This window comes from Neofelis nebulosa, chromosome 11, assembly GCF_028018385.1.
Source record: "Neofelis nebulosa isolate mNeoNeb1 chromosome 11, mNeoNeb1.pri, whole genome shotgun sequence".
Classification (NCBI taxonomy): domain Eukaryota; kingdom Metazoa; phylum Chordata; class Mammalia; order Carnivora; family Felidae; genus Neofelis; species Neofelis nebulosa.
In genome coordinates, this window is record NC_080792.1 from 59,787,090 (window position 1) to 59,804,342 (window position 17,253).

Consider the following 17,253-nt stretch of genomic DNA (forward strand, 5'->3'; position numbering starts at 1 on the left):
TAGAATTCTATGACTATGACCAAACTGTTTCATCAGCCTCACGCTTGTCAATCTTAAAGATAAACATTAATAACACTGACTCTAGTCCTTACCAAGCCCAGAGGGGCAACCATCGAACACTGCTGTGTTTAAGACAAGCCTGGAGCACTTACCTCTGAATGCACACTCCCAGGTCACACATTCAAATACTGATTATGTAGGCTCGGAGTGCGGCCCAGGAGCACCCATTTTAATAAATATTCCTACCAACTCAAATACAGATTATTGAACTACCGTATTGGAGAAATATATTCTCAGAGGGCAACAAAATCGTATTTTCCTTCAACTTCTGTCACCACTCTATCATGGCTGACAACTGTCTACAAAAGGAGGTGTTCCACTCTGGCATAGGCAATGGTGACAAAGCTTCATTTCTATTTCCCATTACTGCTGCCTCCTGCCAATATCTGTGGAATCATTCTGGCCTGAATCGTCCTTTCTGAATTCAAGATTTCTTCATCAATTCTTGACTGGACCAATAAAGCTCTGGAAAGCATCATTATGGAGGCCACAAGGATTGGTTACCATAGTTACAGACTGCACGCTTAGATCTTACCCAGTCATCCTGCAAACACCTACCACAGGTTATACAAAAGAAAAACACAAAAATAATCAATAAAAAAAACTATTACCACGAATGAAAAAAATCCTACAGCCTATACCCTGAGTGATGGTACAGTAAATAATATCCTCTGATAAAACAGACAACATAGAGTCAATGTAGCTGTACTGCTACAAGGATTCTATAGTTTATGCAAAGTACAACACTAACTTTAAACAGAGTATGATAAATTAAAGACAAATTATAGTCCTTAGGAGTAATCTCAAAAACATGTAAGAAAGCAGCATAGCTAGAAAGCCAATAGGGGAATTAAAATGCAATACAAAAAAAATATTATTAACCCCAAAGAAAGTCAGGGAAAAAGCAACAAGAAAAAAAAAAAAAGAGACAAATAGAAAAAAGCAGACCCAAGGGTACCTGGGTGGTTCAGTCAGTTAAGTGTGGACTCTTGATTTGGGTTCAGGTCATGATCTCAGGGTCATGAGATCAAGCCCCGCATCAGGCTCCACACTGATCACACAGCCTGCTTAAGATTTTCTCTTCCCCCCTCTCTCTCTGCCCCTACTGCACACACGTGTGCACATGGGCACGCACATGCTATCCCTAGTAGAAAAAAATAAATTGAAAAAAAAGAAAAAGAAAAAAGCAGACCTAAACACAACCAGGCCAATAATTACGTTACATATAAGTGGCCTAAACATTTAAAAGCAGAGATTCCCAATTAAAAAAAAGTAACACCCAACTATGGATGTCCACCATAGACACAGCTTTAATGGCAAAATTTCAACTAAGAGATTGAAAAGAAAAGGAATTTTTATTTTTTTGTTATTTATTTTGATACAGAGTACACCTGGGGGAGAGACAGAGAATCCCAAGCAGGCTCTGCACTGTCAGCACAGAGCCCAACGCAGGGCTTGAACCCACGAAATTGTGAGAACATGACCTGACCCAAAACCGAGAGCTGGACGCTTAACCAACTGAACCACCCGGGTGCCCCAAGGATTTGTGTTTTTTAAAGACAAAACATGAAATAGTAAGATAAGAAAGCTAGAGTGGTGATATTATTCTTAGACAAAATAGACAAAGACAAGGAATATTACTGTGGATGAAGAGAGACATTTCATGCCTCCATACCCCACCTGAGGGCTTTCTTTCTAGATAACTAAAGTTTATGGAAATTCACTATGGCAGCAACAGCCCTTTAGGGTTTCATAGCTTTAAAAACTTAGTCTCCTCCACTGATGAAGTAAAAAAACCCATGTCATCTTTCCATGTTATTTGAAATTTCAAATTTACCAAAAAGCATATAAAAACAATGATCACTCTGAAATGCTGCTTCAAATTATCTGACCTCCCCAAACTTCCATACTTTCTCAGCTCCCTACACCAGAGAAAGCAATGTTCCATTTTCAGCTGTTTTAAATTTAAGGAAAAGAATGTCTAAAACATAAAAGTTGGACCCATTTTTTAAGATGATTAATTTAACCCCTACACAGTTACAGCAAAGTGGTATGAAAAGGACAAAGGCTCTTTAAAGTAAGACATATCTGGGTTCAAATGTCATGTTTTGCCACTTATGAACTCTCTATGTGGACTTACACAAATACCTAACTAATTTGGGTCTGCTTCCTCATCTATAAAATAACGTGACTTAAATAAAGGTCAAGACTTTTTAAGACACACATTCAAAGATAATGTCTACAAAGTATGATATGGTGTCAGGCAAATAAGGTAAACGTTCTGTCCCCCCTGCATGTAGGTTTCTTTCTAGATACAGTGAGTCTCGATGTGGTTTCCATGTGTTTTTAAATGTTGTCATCCATGTCAACCAGTAAGAGGGCAGCACATATACTGTAAGTGCCAGGCACTCAACAAGAAACACAGATACAAACATTAGACAAAAAGTGTATGCATGCAGTATGCATGTATAAGTATGTGCAGGTATCTATATGTGTCTACATATATACACTAAGAAAAGACACATGGCGTAAGCATACAAAATATGCTGTTAACTATTATATGTTGTTCATTATTATATGTCTAATCTGCCCTGGTGAGTGAATGTAAGAAGGCTTCAAAAAGTCAAGCAATTCTTGGAAGGTATACTGGACTTTGCCAAGCAGGACAGAGGGCAGGAAGAGGGCATTCTAAGCAAAGAAATCTAAAGACAATGAGGAAGTAAAGGAAAACTATTAGTACAGGTGGGACACAAGGTTTATACAGAAGTGAGGCAGGAACAGCAGAGAAATGTGGCCAATCAAAATCAACTTAGCCATCTAATTTTTAAAAAGTAACATTACTACATTTTGCAAAATCCTCTTACCTGGCTAAATAAACCACATTACCACCCTATAATTAGGAATGGCATTTAAAATTTGCCAAGCAACAACTTAGTTAAATTCAACATCAATTACACCTCTTTTGAGCAACTGCAGACAATTCCAGGCAGCCTATATACTTACTCAATTGTGCTCTACTAAGACCTTATTAAAATTATTATTAATCAAAACCATCATTTTCTTTAAACGTGCATTTATTTATTTTGAGAGAGAGAGTGAGCAGGGGAGGGGCAGAGAGAGAGGATAACAGAGAATCCCAAGCAGGCTCTGCACTGTTAGTGCAGAGCCAGATGCGGGGCCTGAACTCACAAACTGTGAGATCATGCCCTGAGCCACAATCAAGAGTTGGAAGCTTGATTGTGAGTCGGTGAGTTGGAAGCTCACCGACTGAGCCACCCAAGTGCCCCCAAATCATCATTTTTTAAAGTTAAGAGGCAAAGATCATGCTGTCTTTTCCAAATCAAAAGACCCTTTGCCTTCACACACCTGAAAGCCCAGGTGTCACATTACTCCTCTTCCGATTACCGGACACTCTCAGCTTTTGGAGCAGAGGAGAGAAGGAATACAGAGAAGCCCTAGTCCCCTTCAAGAGTACATTCTAATTCAGTGGAGACAATCCTGGTTGTACCTGCATGAATACCACATGCAAACCTCCTTTCTATTCCTTGCTAACAATGCTCAGACATACTATAACTTCATGCTAATTTCAGGCTCACTCAGTAAGAATTTTGAATGTGCTATTCTTAAATCTCAAATTCTCTCAGAAGATGTTCCCAGAACTACCCTCAAAAAATCAACTTCCTTTCCTCCTTTACGATCATACATGTATTTGATGAACTCTATAGCACCGTGTCAGAGGAAGCAGTGCCAGCAGCCAGGAGAACAAAAGCAAGGGAGAAGTTTGAATAGTGCACCTGACAACCATTCTACTCTACAACCACATATATGCTTAAGGGCAGGAGAAGACAGGGCGCCTGGGTGGCTCAGTCAGTTAAGGGTCCCACCTCAGCTCAGGTCATGATCTCACAGCTGGTGAAATCTGAGCCCTGCGCTGGGCTCTGTGCTGACAGCTCAGAGCCTAGAGCCTAGAGCCTGCTTCGGATTCTGTGTTTGTGTCTCTGTCCCTCCCTCGGCTCGTGCGCTCTCAAAAATAAACATTAAAAATTTTTCTAAATTAAAAAAAAAAAGAGCATGAGAAGATATAAAAGTCCTTCAGCTGTCCTTGCATGCTTCTCAAAATGTAGCATCTCACTACTGCTGTCTGGATATATTTTTCCAACAACACTGCCTTTTAACACCAACCACCTCATTTAGGACTCACTACAAGAAACAGTAACATTACAGTGGTGGAGGGAGAGTGAGGCCATGTATACCATACTTTATGTGCAATATAAAGGTAATTAAGCACAATTCTGACTAGGTGGGTTTTTTCCTGACACACTGATTCTAGAATTTAAGCCTGCTATTCTCTAAAATGACTCTGTCCAACTTCTTCAAGAGGTAGTTCCCTTTACAGCCTTCACCCCAAGAAAAATAATCCGTCCTATTTCTCTTTCACTCTCGTGACCCCTGTCTTAAAGATCAGCAATAACTTGACGAAATTAGAGGGCCCTTCTTAGATTTATTGTCTTACTTCTCTATAGCACTTGACAAGGCTGACTCCATATCCCAACACCCTCCTCTTAAATTCTCTTTTCTTGGGTTCTCAGGAAGTACACAATGCTGAGTATTTTTTCTACCTTTCTAGACTGTTCTTGCTTGCTTCTTTCTGATTTCTTTACAGAGGGAGTTTCCTTCTAATTTTGTCCTCATATTTTACACACACACACACACACACACACACACCCCTCCTCCCCTTGAAAATCTCCTTCATTACTTACAACGCAGATTACCTCCAGAGTTCTCCTGCCATGACCCCCAGATCCATATTTGCAAGTACTTCATAGAATCTCCACCTCAATGTCACATTTGTTCTGAAAATTTAACTGTCCAAATCTTATAAAAACCAGCTCTTCCTCATGACTTTCTCCCCAGTAACCTTGAGTTCTCAAACATGAAGTCTTCAGTTACCTTTTTAACAATAACTTTCTGGCTCCCATTATCTAATCAGTTTCTAAGAACTATAAATTCTACTTTTACAAAGTATCCTGTATTCCCACCTCCCAGTTCCCAACACCCTAATTCAGAGGCTCTGATGCTTTTTGCTGGGAGCAAACCAGGGCATTTGAACCTCACGAGGGACACAAAGATCTTCCTGGGAATAAATCAGACGGATGACTTTAAGGGATATTCCAGACCCCAACTTCTACGAGTACTTGTTGCAAAAATATGCCTAGTGGTTTAGATCCTAAGGCTTTCCCTTTTACAATCTCCCATACTCCCACTGGACAAGGAAAGAGGTATCTCTCAACTCCAAGGCCACTGTGTTACACTGCCCCAAGGCTGGAAAAAACCTCCACTGTCAAACAAAGGGACCCACTGAGATAATGCTGAAAGTGTTAAGAGATCAACTCTCTAAAGACTGTAACAAATACTTTTACAAGTCAGGTATTTTTCAATCCTTTGCTTTCAAAAAACTTGAAAGGCTGATAGATCATTAAAAATATAATTTAAAAAATTTTTACCATATGAGTTGGACAAAATTCAAGGAAATCAGCGACACTGTTAAAATCCTTTCCATCAACTTATTTATGTCAACAAAACTTCTCAGTGCACATAGGTCTTAAAATAAAAAATAGAAATCAATGCTAAATATTGTCTCATTGTCTCATTCTAGCAACAAATTACATTCATTCATGAATACGTAACTTTTCAAAAGCTCCATCCATTTCATTTGCCCATTCAATAAAATTTTGTTTACCAAGTGTTTACCATAATGTGTGATTTATTTTGGCTGACCACATGAGTATTAATGATAATAATGGAATAATAATAGCTGAAACAAAAAAAAATTTTAGTTTTCTGGCCGCAGATTAAAATTTTCCATTTCTCTTTGTATACATATTTTTGATGCAAGAAATGTGATTATCAGTGAAACTTTCAAGTGTAAAAAATATATCAGGGTAAAATTTTGTGTAAGATGGAAAGAGATCAAGAAAAAAACCCCAAAATTCCCAATTTAAGTTTACTCTTGAAAGTGGATGGACAGTGGGTATCAAAGTGCTGTGCTATGTACATTCCATTTTTAAAAGTTTTAGAATCATTACATGTACATATTCATAACTGTTTTATTTCAAAAAGTACTCAAAAATGTATGAGATGGAGTTTTTGAAATTATTTTAGGAGGTATACCGTAATTAAGTTTGAAGACCACTGCCCTCAATCGTGGACTTCGCATCCCTCACCCGAACCCGGCTTCCACAGCACAGCCACTTCCACCTTCCTCGTGCTCTACTCTACTCCATTCCCTGCACTCCCTGCTCTTCCCTTCCCCCCCAACCGCCCCAACTCGCCAGCAGGCAGCGCGGCCAGGATAAACCTACAGCTCTGGGGGCTCCAGGATCTGGCCAGCCTATTTTCCTCTCCGGCACACAGCCCACGCAGGGGGCCGTTTCCGGTCGCAGGCCCCGCAGCTCTCTCGCCTCGTGTGCTTATGTTTGCCCCATTTCTGCCATTCATCCTCATCTGAGTTTAAATTCACCTACTCACGAACACCATCCCGAAAGCACTTCCCAGTCTTTCTAATTAACATCTCTTCTTCCTTTGAATTCCCCAGTCTTGGGTGTCCTTGCTTTTATTCTGCCAGCAAGAGTAGTGTTGGAGGGGGGCACCTGGGTGGCTCGTCGGTTAAGCGTCCGACTTCGGCTCAGGTCATGATCTCACGGTCCGTGAGTTCGAGCCCCGCATCAGGCTCTGTGCTGACAGCTCAGAGCCTGGAGCCTGTTTCAGATTCTGTGTCTCCCTCTCTCTCTGCTCCTCTCCTGTTCATGCTCTGTCTCTCTCTGTCTCAAAAATAAATAAACGTTAAAAAAAAAATTAAAAAAAAAAAAAAAAAAGAGTAGTGTTGGAGGGGTTCTTTCTTCTTTGCCTTTTCCTCTGCCTGCCCCCCGCCCCAAATGTAGATAGATTCCCTGAAGGCAGAGACTGTCTTGTTAATCTTTTTATTCTCTAAAAAGCAGTCTAAGGCTTCTCCTGAATAATGTATATTCATTAATATTTGTTAGTGAAAGATAGCCCATCGGGATGCTTGACGGGACTAGGGCACTTCATCCCGGGCGAAGGTTATGACAAGTTCATTAGCATATTAATGCCTCTGAGAAGTACCATGCCAGAGAACTGGTTAATTTGTGTGACTGGACTTTCACCAAACTTCATCATAACATCCTTCTGTTCACCATACAGCCTCTAATAATAGCCTTTAGAACAGAAAAAAACAGGGGCGCCTGGGTGACGGTTAAGTATCCTACTTCTTGATCTCAGCTCAGGTCATGCTCCCTCTGGCTCATGAGATTGAGCTCTGCACTGTCAGCGCTTGGGATTCTCTCTCCCTCTCTCTTTCAAAAATAAATAAAAATAAAACTTTAAGGAAAAAAAAAGAGAGGAAAGCAGATAGTGTGTCCTCCCTTCTCCCCTTCAATTTTTCCGTTGATACTGCTTAGACCACAAAACTTACCAAATTTTGTTTTTCAATTCTTTACATCTTAGAAAATGAAAACGAGACACTCCCTAGAGACTTAATCATCTTTATAAGACTTGCTTTAAGGCGTGGGCTTTAAAATTGATATTTTAATAAATAACCAAATAAATAGGGAGTCTGCTGTAAAGCAGACTGCCAGCCAGTAAATGTAAATTGATCCAAGTAAGAATCCTGGCCACATTCTTAACACTAACGGGTAAAAGTCTGTTTGGGAATAGCATATTTCCTCAGTGTCAAAGTATTCCTCTTACTAATTACAAAAGAACAGAATCTTTAAGTGAGAAATTTTGCAGACATCACCTTAATCGGAGTGGTTAAAGAATTACCACCACCAATAACAGACAGCTGACATCAGGTGCCTCTTGAGATAAAGCACTGAGAAAAAAAAAATCACAGTATTTCTTACACAGTATTCCTATCTTCCCCACAACCCCCCCACACCCAAAAAGCATAGCCTACATCAAATCATGAGGAAACAGATAAAACCAAATTGACTCTTCAAAAACCCAGTATCATGAAAAATAAAGGCCTTTAAAGAGACATGACAAGGAAATGCAATGCTGGAGCCTGGACTGGCAAGACAGTTGCTATAAAGAACATTAAACAAGAGGTGAAATCGGAAAATGGACTACTTATTACATATTTGTATTGTACTGATGTTACATTTTCTGAATTTGATGGCTGATTATGAGAGAACGGCCTTGCTCTTCAGAGATCCAATAAAGGTGCTGATTTCTACAATTTATTTTCAAAAGGTGCAAAGAAGATTAAGAACAATGTACACATTACATTGTGTGTGTGTGTGTATATATATACACATGTATATACACACACATATACATATGTATAAACACACACACACACACACACACACACAAATGTATAGAGAAAAATAGAGCAAGCTGGCAAAATGTTAACAATGGGTGAATGCAGGTGAAGGGTTTGAGGAATTAACTGTAACAGCTGTGTAACTTATGCATAGGTCTGACATTTTTCAAAGTAACACATTTAATTTGAAAATAAATTTCATTATTTGACTGCAAGTAAGGTTTTATGGTCATATTTAGTTTGGCCAGAAGAACCAAGGCTCACCTCAGCAAGTGTATGCTAAAGGTCTGCTGTGTGATGGCACTCTGCTATAGGTAAAGAATAAAAATGTTAGAGACTCTGGACTTACCAGGACAATGCAGGGGCAGCAAAATGGCCAGTAGGTTAAACCAGCCTACAGTCTGTTTTTGTAAATAAAGTTTATTGGCACACAGCTATTGCCCATTCATTTACATACTGTCTATGGTTGCTTTCACCTTATAAGAGCAGATCTGAGTAACTGCAAGAGACCATGTGGCCCACAAAATTTAAAATATTTACAGTTTGGTCCTTTACTGAAACTTTCCAACCCCTTGTAATGTAACACACATGCACATAAGTCATTGCTTGGAGGAAAAAAATGAATTAAGACAACAAATTTGAAGGACCATATAACTTAGTCCTCGTAAATACAGCCTCAAGCAACAGGTATGCCGTTTCAAATTTGTACTTTGTGACAACATAATGTTTATCAGGTATCTTTCCTTTAAAAACAAAAAGCTTACTAAATCTTTAGCAACGATCTTTATTAGCAAGTCATTTTACACTGAACTTAAGAATAATTTCCTGAAGTTCATTCTATGACATTCCAAAATGCATTTTCCTAAAGTACACATATAAATAAAACAGCAGTGTGTTTATCGACTGTCAAATTAGTTACAAAGATCATGCTTCCTAAACAGTATTTGTCAGAGAAGCAATGTGGCCTGTCGAAGCCCTTCCAAGTGCGGATCTCCCATACATTATAGATGCGGTGTTTGTTCCCTTCAGTGAGTAAACATTTTCCTTACGGTCTTATTAACCCAATTAACTTTGGTTAGTAATCCTTTTTTCCATAGGTAATCCAAATATAAAACTTGAGCTAATCTAGGTCCAAATTACCACCAGTCTCTAATAGAGTCTTGAATTTGAAGTCTTGAAGTTATTTCTACCAAAAACTAACTTGATTTAAAATTTAAATGTAAATAGGGGCGCCTGGGTGCCTCAGTCAGTTAGGCACCTGACTTCAGCTCAGGTCATGATGGCACGGCTCGTGAGTTGGAGCCCCGCATCGGGCTCTGTGCTGACAGCTTGGAGCCTGGAGCCTGGAGCCTGCTTCGGATTCTGTGTCTCCCTTTCTCTCTGCCCCACCCCTGCTTGCTCTCTCTCAAAACTGAATAAACATTAAAAAAAATTTTTTTTAATGTACATGTAAATATGACCTATCAAATCTGACTTGGACTATAAATTCAAAGCACTATAGTAAATTTAAATATAAATTCAGATTTTAAAATGGCCTCTTCAGGTGATTAGCTAGAGACAAGATGAGACACATTAGATCTCATTAGATAAGAATGAGACACATTCTTACCAACTTTTACTCCAATGACTGAGTCTCCCATACATGGGTGCTTAAAACACACACACAAAAATGTGTATTTTGTAAATTATACCATGTTCATGGCAGACAGGAGCAACTTAGGACAAAAATTATTTTACCTACCAGACACCTGGAGCATATTACTACCTTCACATCCTCTAGAACCTTTAGGAGGTTAAATGACCTACATAAGTGATAAATTAAGGAAAGTCAAACTGGAAGGCAGTAAGAACACAGTAGTAAAATAAAGTAAGAAAGATTGTGTCACACAGGTTTATTAACCTAACACTTTCAAGTTAGGTGACTGAGCAAATTATTTAACCATCAGATAAGCCTCACTGGATACCACTTTTGTAACTTTGTGGTTACTACATACCTCACAGGGGAATACTATAAGCAAGGTTATAGCACAGTGACCAACATCAGTATGAAAATGGAGAGTTAAAAAAAAATAAACAAGATCCAGAAATTTCTCCCACCTCCTGTTTGCAGTTAAAGAGCTATGTTAGACGATGTCTAGGAAAAGAATATCCAAACCTACCAGATCTGAACTGTATTCTAACCTCTGCCACCTTTATCTAGGAGACCCCAGGCCTAAACTTTCTATTGCTTAAGGGACAAATAATTACTCTGCCTTCTAGCTCTTGATTTCAGTAGTTCTGGGAACACTGGCTCACTAGAGGTACAGCACAGCTCAAATTTTAAGAGTTTATATGACCCTCTAAATGATAGAGCAAACCAAAATAGAAAATTCAACTTTTGTTCACCAGTATTCTTTTGCTACCGTAAAGAGTGACCCAAAAGGGTGAAATGTGCTTAGCAGGATAAAAATAAACAAGATGTTGCTTCTGTTAATTTGGTGATCAATATGAAAGTGAATTGAGTAGTCATTCAAACGTGCTTTATTGCAGTAGAACCAGCAAGGCAAATGTCTAAAAAATTTAATCATTTAAACTTTCATTATTTAGCACACCTTACCATAACCTTAGAGTCCTTCTGTTCATAGATTAAAACATCAAACTTCAAGTATATGCCTTGTGAAATATTTATAGTTAAAATAAAATGACACCCGGGATATCTTTAAAGCACTCTGGCTGCCTCCTCTCTGCCTCCCCCCCAACAAAAGCCCAGATGTTAAAAGGGGATAAATGAAGGTTCAAGCTAAATGGTGGGTATATGATGGCTCATCGGCCATAGGTTTGAAATTTCTCATTTAAAAAAATGGCATTCACTTAAAATAAAAATCAATGTAACTCATATTAAAAAAACTAAAAAAGAATATCATAGATGCAGAAAAAGAATGTGACAAAATCCAGCATCCATTCTTAATTTCAAAAAAAGTTTCTCAACCTGATAAAGGGCATTTGTGAAAAACTAAACGGAACATCGAAATTCAAAACTTCTCCTCAAAATATACTGTTGAGACTGAGAAGACAAGACACCGACCAGAATATTTGCAAATCACATACTCGAGAAAGGACTTGTGCCTAGAATATATAATTCTTAAGAAAATAATCCAATAAAGGAATGGGCAAAAAATTTGAACAGATACTTCATCAAAGATATCTGATGGTAAATGAGCACATGAAAATAAAAGCATTATTAGTCATTAAGCAAATGCAAATTCAAACTACAAAAAAAAAAAAAAAAACCTCTGTATACACGTAATAGGATCGCTAAAATGAAGACTGGGGGCACCTGCATGGCTCAGTGGGTTGAGCGTCCAACTCCTGATTTTGGCTCAGGTCATGATCTCATAGTGGTGGGATCAAGCCCTGCGCAGGGGCTCCATGCTGAGTGCGGAGCCTGCCTGGGATTCTCTCTCCCTCTCTCTCTGCCCCTCCCTCACTGACACGTGCTTGCTGTCTCTCAAAATAAATAGACATTAAAAATAAATAAATAAACCAAAACGAAGACTGCCCACACCAAATGCAGGCAAGGGTGTGGAGCACCTGGAATTCTTCCACACTGCTGGTGGGAGTGTAAAATGGTTACCACCACTTTGGAAAAAGTTCCTGAAAAAGGCAGCCAGCCGTTCCACTTGCAGGTATATACCCAAGAGAAAGAATGTATATGTCCACCCAGAGACTCGTCACAGCTTTATCTGTAACAGCCAAAAACTGGAATCAATCCAAAAGTCCATCAACCTTTTACAGATCGAGAACAGCTGAGAAAAGTGAAGGCACTTACTCAAGATGATAAGTGAATCCAAAGCAAGGGCCAGAATCTGAACACAGCAGACCTAACATTTACAAAACCAAGAGCTCTCTCCTGGGCAGAGAAGCACATACTGAGATGTATTCCAGGATTACAGCATGATAAATGCTCAACCACCACCGAAGCTGACATCAATTAGGCCAGAGACCAAGCCTGCCGTGGAGCCTGGGGGTGGGGGGTAAGGAGCTAAGAAAGCTTGACTGAACAGTTAGGAGGATCAGAGGATGGATCTGGAGAAGGGGGACCTTAGGTGACCTGCCAGATGAAAGATCTGCGTAGAAGCACCCTCTTCAGAACTTACAGGGGATACAGGCCCTACAACCTCCGCAGCCCAGATTCCACAGGTGTGCCACCTCCTATTCCTTCCAAAACATCCAGTCAGATTCATGTTCAGATACGAAGTAAACGGAAAATACCACTTTAATTCCAGTCGAGGGACTGCCCACCCTACCATGTAGCTGCTGGCAAAAATTTTTTGCCCTCAAGAGAGAAAAATCCCAAATTCCAAAATAGAAGGCAAACGGAGGAGTGAAGAGTTTAAAATATAAATTCTTTGTTTTGATGAGGAGGAACTGAGGCAAAAGGGCCAGAAATAATAAATCAGTGATCAAACAAATGTGGTAGACTAATGAACTTTACCTAGCTAGGGCTATTTGTGTTTCATAGGCAGAAAGAGCAAACATTTTTTTTTTTTTTTTTTTTATTGCAGCTGCAAGCCCAGGCAGCTGACATGCATATTTACAAAAGGTTTTCCTCCTTTTTCCTTCTTAAAGAAAAAAAAATTCTATACAGAATTCTTACCCAACACATCATTAACTGATTCTATACACATGAGCGTATCACTAAAACCATTTTTAAGCATGCTTTTCTAGGATATTAATTATATTACCTCCAAATAAAGATTTCTCCTGTCCAGTCTTGTTGGTAACAATCAAAATATGTTACCAAGTCTCATGACTCACTCTTCCAAATCCCCATTTAACAACACTTCTAAATATCATGACTTTCAAGGGCACCTTCCTAGAGTTTGTTTAACTGATTCCCTGGCCACTACTAGATACAGCCCCAGTTTTTTGCTCCTTAATCCCTTAGGTGGCAAGGACTTTAAGAATCTTATCAAAACTAGTTTTGTTGTTGTTGTTGTTTTTTTTAACTTTTACTTATTATTGAGAGACAGAGAAAGACAGAGCATGAGCAGGGGAGGGGCAGAGAGAGGAGGAGACACAGAATCCCAAGCAGGCTCCAGGCTCCGAGCTGTTAGCACAGAGCCCAATACAGGGCTGGAACTCAAGATCCACGAGATCATGACCTGAGCTGACGTCGGACACTTAACCGACTGAGCCCCCCAGGTGCCCCCAAAAACTAGTTTCAAAAAGTAGTCGGAGGGCCCAGAGACTCTTTGAAAGAAGTACAGCCCAGGCAGTTATACCCAATTGGTTCTGGATCCATCCTTAATTCACTCTAACCCAACAGTGCCCTCAAATCTGAAAAATACATGTAGTGTGAAAGATTTCCAAAACTTCCTCAAACATGAACAACAGCTCCAAAAGCTCTTCAACATCATGCTAGTTACAGCTGAAAAAAAATTAACATAAAGACTAAACAAGCTAGATTACACCCAAACTTCACTTGAATGATCTCTCTTGGTTAAATTAAACCATATGCAGATGCTAGATTAATTAACTTTCAAGGGTATCTGAAGCAAAGTTCAAACAAATTGCCTATACGACAGGCTTGGGCTGCTCAGTGTTGTAAATGGGCAAATTAAGAAAAGACTACTTCATATACAATATTTAGAAGCAGGAGGCCTACCTTAAAATTCTGGCCAGTAGTTAAGGAGTTTCATTTCTTCAGAAATAATTTAGCCTCTTTGTGCATCAGGTGACTTACTAATATCAGAATACCACAGCCTACACCTCCCAGGAGTGCTGTGAAGAATAATCCGTGCAATAAAGCTAACTCATCCAATCTGACTTAAGTCCTATCTCACCTATTTTAGAAACCTAGTAAGTTACATTTGGAAATGTAAACCAAAACTGTATCTTTAGAAAAGTGACAAAAGAAACTTAAAATCTCTCTCTCTGAAAGTCTATGTGTGATTTTTGCATTGCCTGCCATTATTCAAGGAACAGAAAGGGTTTTCCCAGCCTGAAGTCACTCTGCTGAGATACCTATTCAAACGTTGAGTCACTGGCTTGCTTTCACTTTGAAATTCAAAGTATGTTTCATCACGCAGTATGGAAAGAATTACTTTTAACCTAAAACAAACTTAATTTTAATAGCACGGAATGATTTTCTTACCTTCATGACCTTCTGCTATGTACATACAATGCACCATCTTTCACATATTAGGATTTTGTTTCTTTTTCTCTAAGGACATCAGCCAAGTCAGTCTTTGACCAACCCTTTTCTCATTCTACCCACTTTTCTATGAGCTCTGTACAGACTTTGGGGCTTAAAACAAATCAGAAGACCTGACTGTTATCAAGGCTTGGCAATGCCCACCTTTCAAGATCTAGACCTTACCCAGGTTCCCTCCAAGTCTCCAAAGCTGCAGATCACCTGTACAGTAGTATTTGCTCTCTTCTTAGTCTAGGTTCTGCATTCAGGAAAGGCAACCAAGATTCTAGAGTTTGGCCAGAAAATAATTTCTTCCCCATCACAAAAACAGACCTAGACCTAAGCTTGGCTGAAGCGGCAGGATCTGGTTCATAACTCCAGAGGCAGGCCTCCAGACCAGTGTTACTTAAGACAGAAAAATCAGGCTCCTAGGATCTGTTCTAGTCGTAAGGGCAGCCCCAAGCTCCATTCTAACATCTCTGGTCCTCCACCTTCTCCAGGATGTGACAAGCTTTCTCAGCTTCTCCATACTTCTCTTACCTTTGACCTAGGCATCACAGCCAGATTTCCCCTCATTCTTTCCCCCTTCATAATAGACAGCAAGTGGTCCTTCAAACTGGCCACATGTTCAAAGACTGTTCCTAAATATTCTGGATAGAGGTATCAACTGTAAAGACCTTAGCAACTGAAAAAAAAATTATTCTAAAAAAATCTTTAATCAATTTATAAATATGCAAGTAAACTATTTATGCCTTCAGTAAACTATGTCTAATATTTTATCCTAAATTAAAACGCACTGGGAACGAAAAGAACCTTTAAAAAGTTAATTGCAAGCATTAGCAGCATCTATAAATATATTTATTCTGTACTGTAACGTTCAGCATCAGTATTTCCTTCTCTGCTTTCTTTTAAGCTTCCCTACTCTTCACTCGTAACCACCCCCACATAATAGTCACTATCTACCAGGTACTGTTCTAACTGCTTTTTCTGCATGAATATACGTAAGGTTCTAAACAACTCTTAAGTAGGCAATACTTACTATGCCTATTTACAAATGACAAAACTTAAGCATACAGAGGTTAAGTGAGTTGTAGTAGTCTGTCCAAAGTGGCAATCCCCAAACTAGAACAGAACAGTCTGGCTCTAGAGTGTTGTCTATTAACCACCGTGTTAAATACTGCCTTTGAAATCTTCATTATCACATTTATATTAAAATTGCTTGTAAACCACTAGAGGGCATAGATTGTGACCATCCTTTGCAGAGCCACATCCTCAGTACCCTGAAGAAGTCCTGAGAGGCTCATGAATAAATCATTGTTGAGTTCTTCACAGGTGTGCTTTCCCCTCTAGGCTACGCTCCTTTATGGTCAATGAGGAAACTGACACCATGGCTCATCCTTAAAGAGTGCATGACACCTAAGTGAAAATAAAGGAATGTGCAGAAGTTGTTGCGCCACACATTCCTACCAAACACCTGCTGAGAGACAGATCTTCTCCTTAAAGTCTTGAACCTAATTAGGTGAATGAGAAGCCCCTGTTTGAGATAACAATCAGAGCCACCTCTCCAATCCTAACTTTGCAAGCAATCGATAGGTGCCTTAAATAACCTTATAAACTTACTAGCAGGCAGGTAGGTGGCCTAATGTAAAACATTAAGTGAAACGTAAAAGCTGTCCTTCACTACATTAGTACTGCTCCCTTTAAGAGCACTTCTTACTTAAAAAACAAAAAACCAGAGTAGAAGTTTGCATTTGAGTGATTTGCGTTGAAAATAATTACGCTTTTTAGAGAACCCCTGTGAATAAATTCCTCTTACTTCACTCAAAACACCTAGGAATTTAAAAATTAAGTTTAATTTGGCCAAGGGAAACCACATTAGACGATGCTATGGATTAACTACACAGTGTTTTAAAAGAACAATTGCAGACTGCAACCATCTCTGAGTTACTTACCTAGGTATTAGCCACAGTAAATCTCAGCATCAGGCAGGCTTTCCCCTAAATACACCACAAATTCTACCGGGGTTATCATTTCAACCCAGAACAATTTCCAAATTATCTTCTGATGCTTAGAAAAGCACACACGAAATAAACAAATTCCTTTCTAAATATCAGTTCCTTCCTGGCACTATTCTGGAAACAGTGTCAAAGTTTTTCTTTCTTTCTTTTTTTTTTTTTTTTTTTTGCTTTTTTAAACAAAAACTCGACTCTTCTGAAACTCCCCTTCCTCAAAGAAAAGCTGAAATTGTAATATTTAGGGAGGGCTGGGTGATTCGCGAACATTTGCATTAAAGAAATACGCTCTGTTAACCTCTTATCTCCAGCTAAGGCCACACCTTCGAGCCTTCCCGTAATCCACAAATCACAGGGGGGTGTCGAGGCAATCTAAAAACTGTTAGGAGTTGAAGGGAAATTACAGGTATGTAGTCTCCACACTGGCAGAGCCGGGGCAACCAAACCGGGGCGGCAGAACGCGGACCAGGCTCCCATACGGCTGGCAGCTGAGTGATACTTGAGAGCAACTCTAAGTAAACACACCTTTCTTCTCCGAGCCTCTTCCTTCCTGCGGGGAGGCTGGGGTGGGGGTCCGCGGAGGGCCCCCACCGGGAACAAGCACACCCCAAATGCCCATCTCAAATCTGGGCCCCGCCACTTTCTCCTCCCGGAACAGACGC

The 17,253-nt window shown here is 39.5% G+C and overlaps 1 protein-coding gene across 5 annotated transcripts in view; it reads right to left on the reverse strand.

Moving 5' to 3' along the window:
- Positions 1-17,253, reverse strand: part of PPP4R1 (protein phosphatase 4 regulatory subunit 1) — a 66,299-nt gene that overhangs the window by 47,871 nt on the left and 1,175 nt on the right. Inside the window, exon 1 of one of the 5 annotated variants that reach the window (XM_058692705.1) lies at positions 5,565-5,645. The exons of 3 other annotated variants lie outside the window; for them this stretch is intronic. Coding sequence is in view for 1 of the 2 variants with exons in the window: in XM_058692706.1 (XP_058548689.1) it covers positions 4,821-4,884 (64 nt within the window). In the remaining variant the exon portion in view is untranslated. Of the gene's footprint in view, positions 1-4,820; positions 5,517-5,564; positions 5,646-17,253 lie in introns of those variants that run through there. One more of the 5 variants, XM_058692706.1, reaches the window with a different exon arrangement.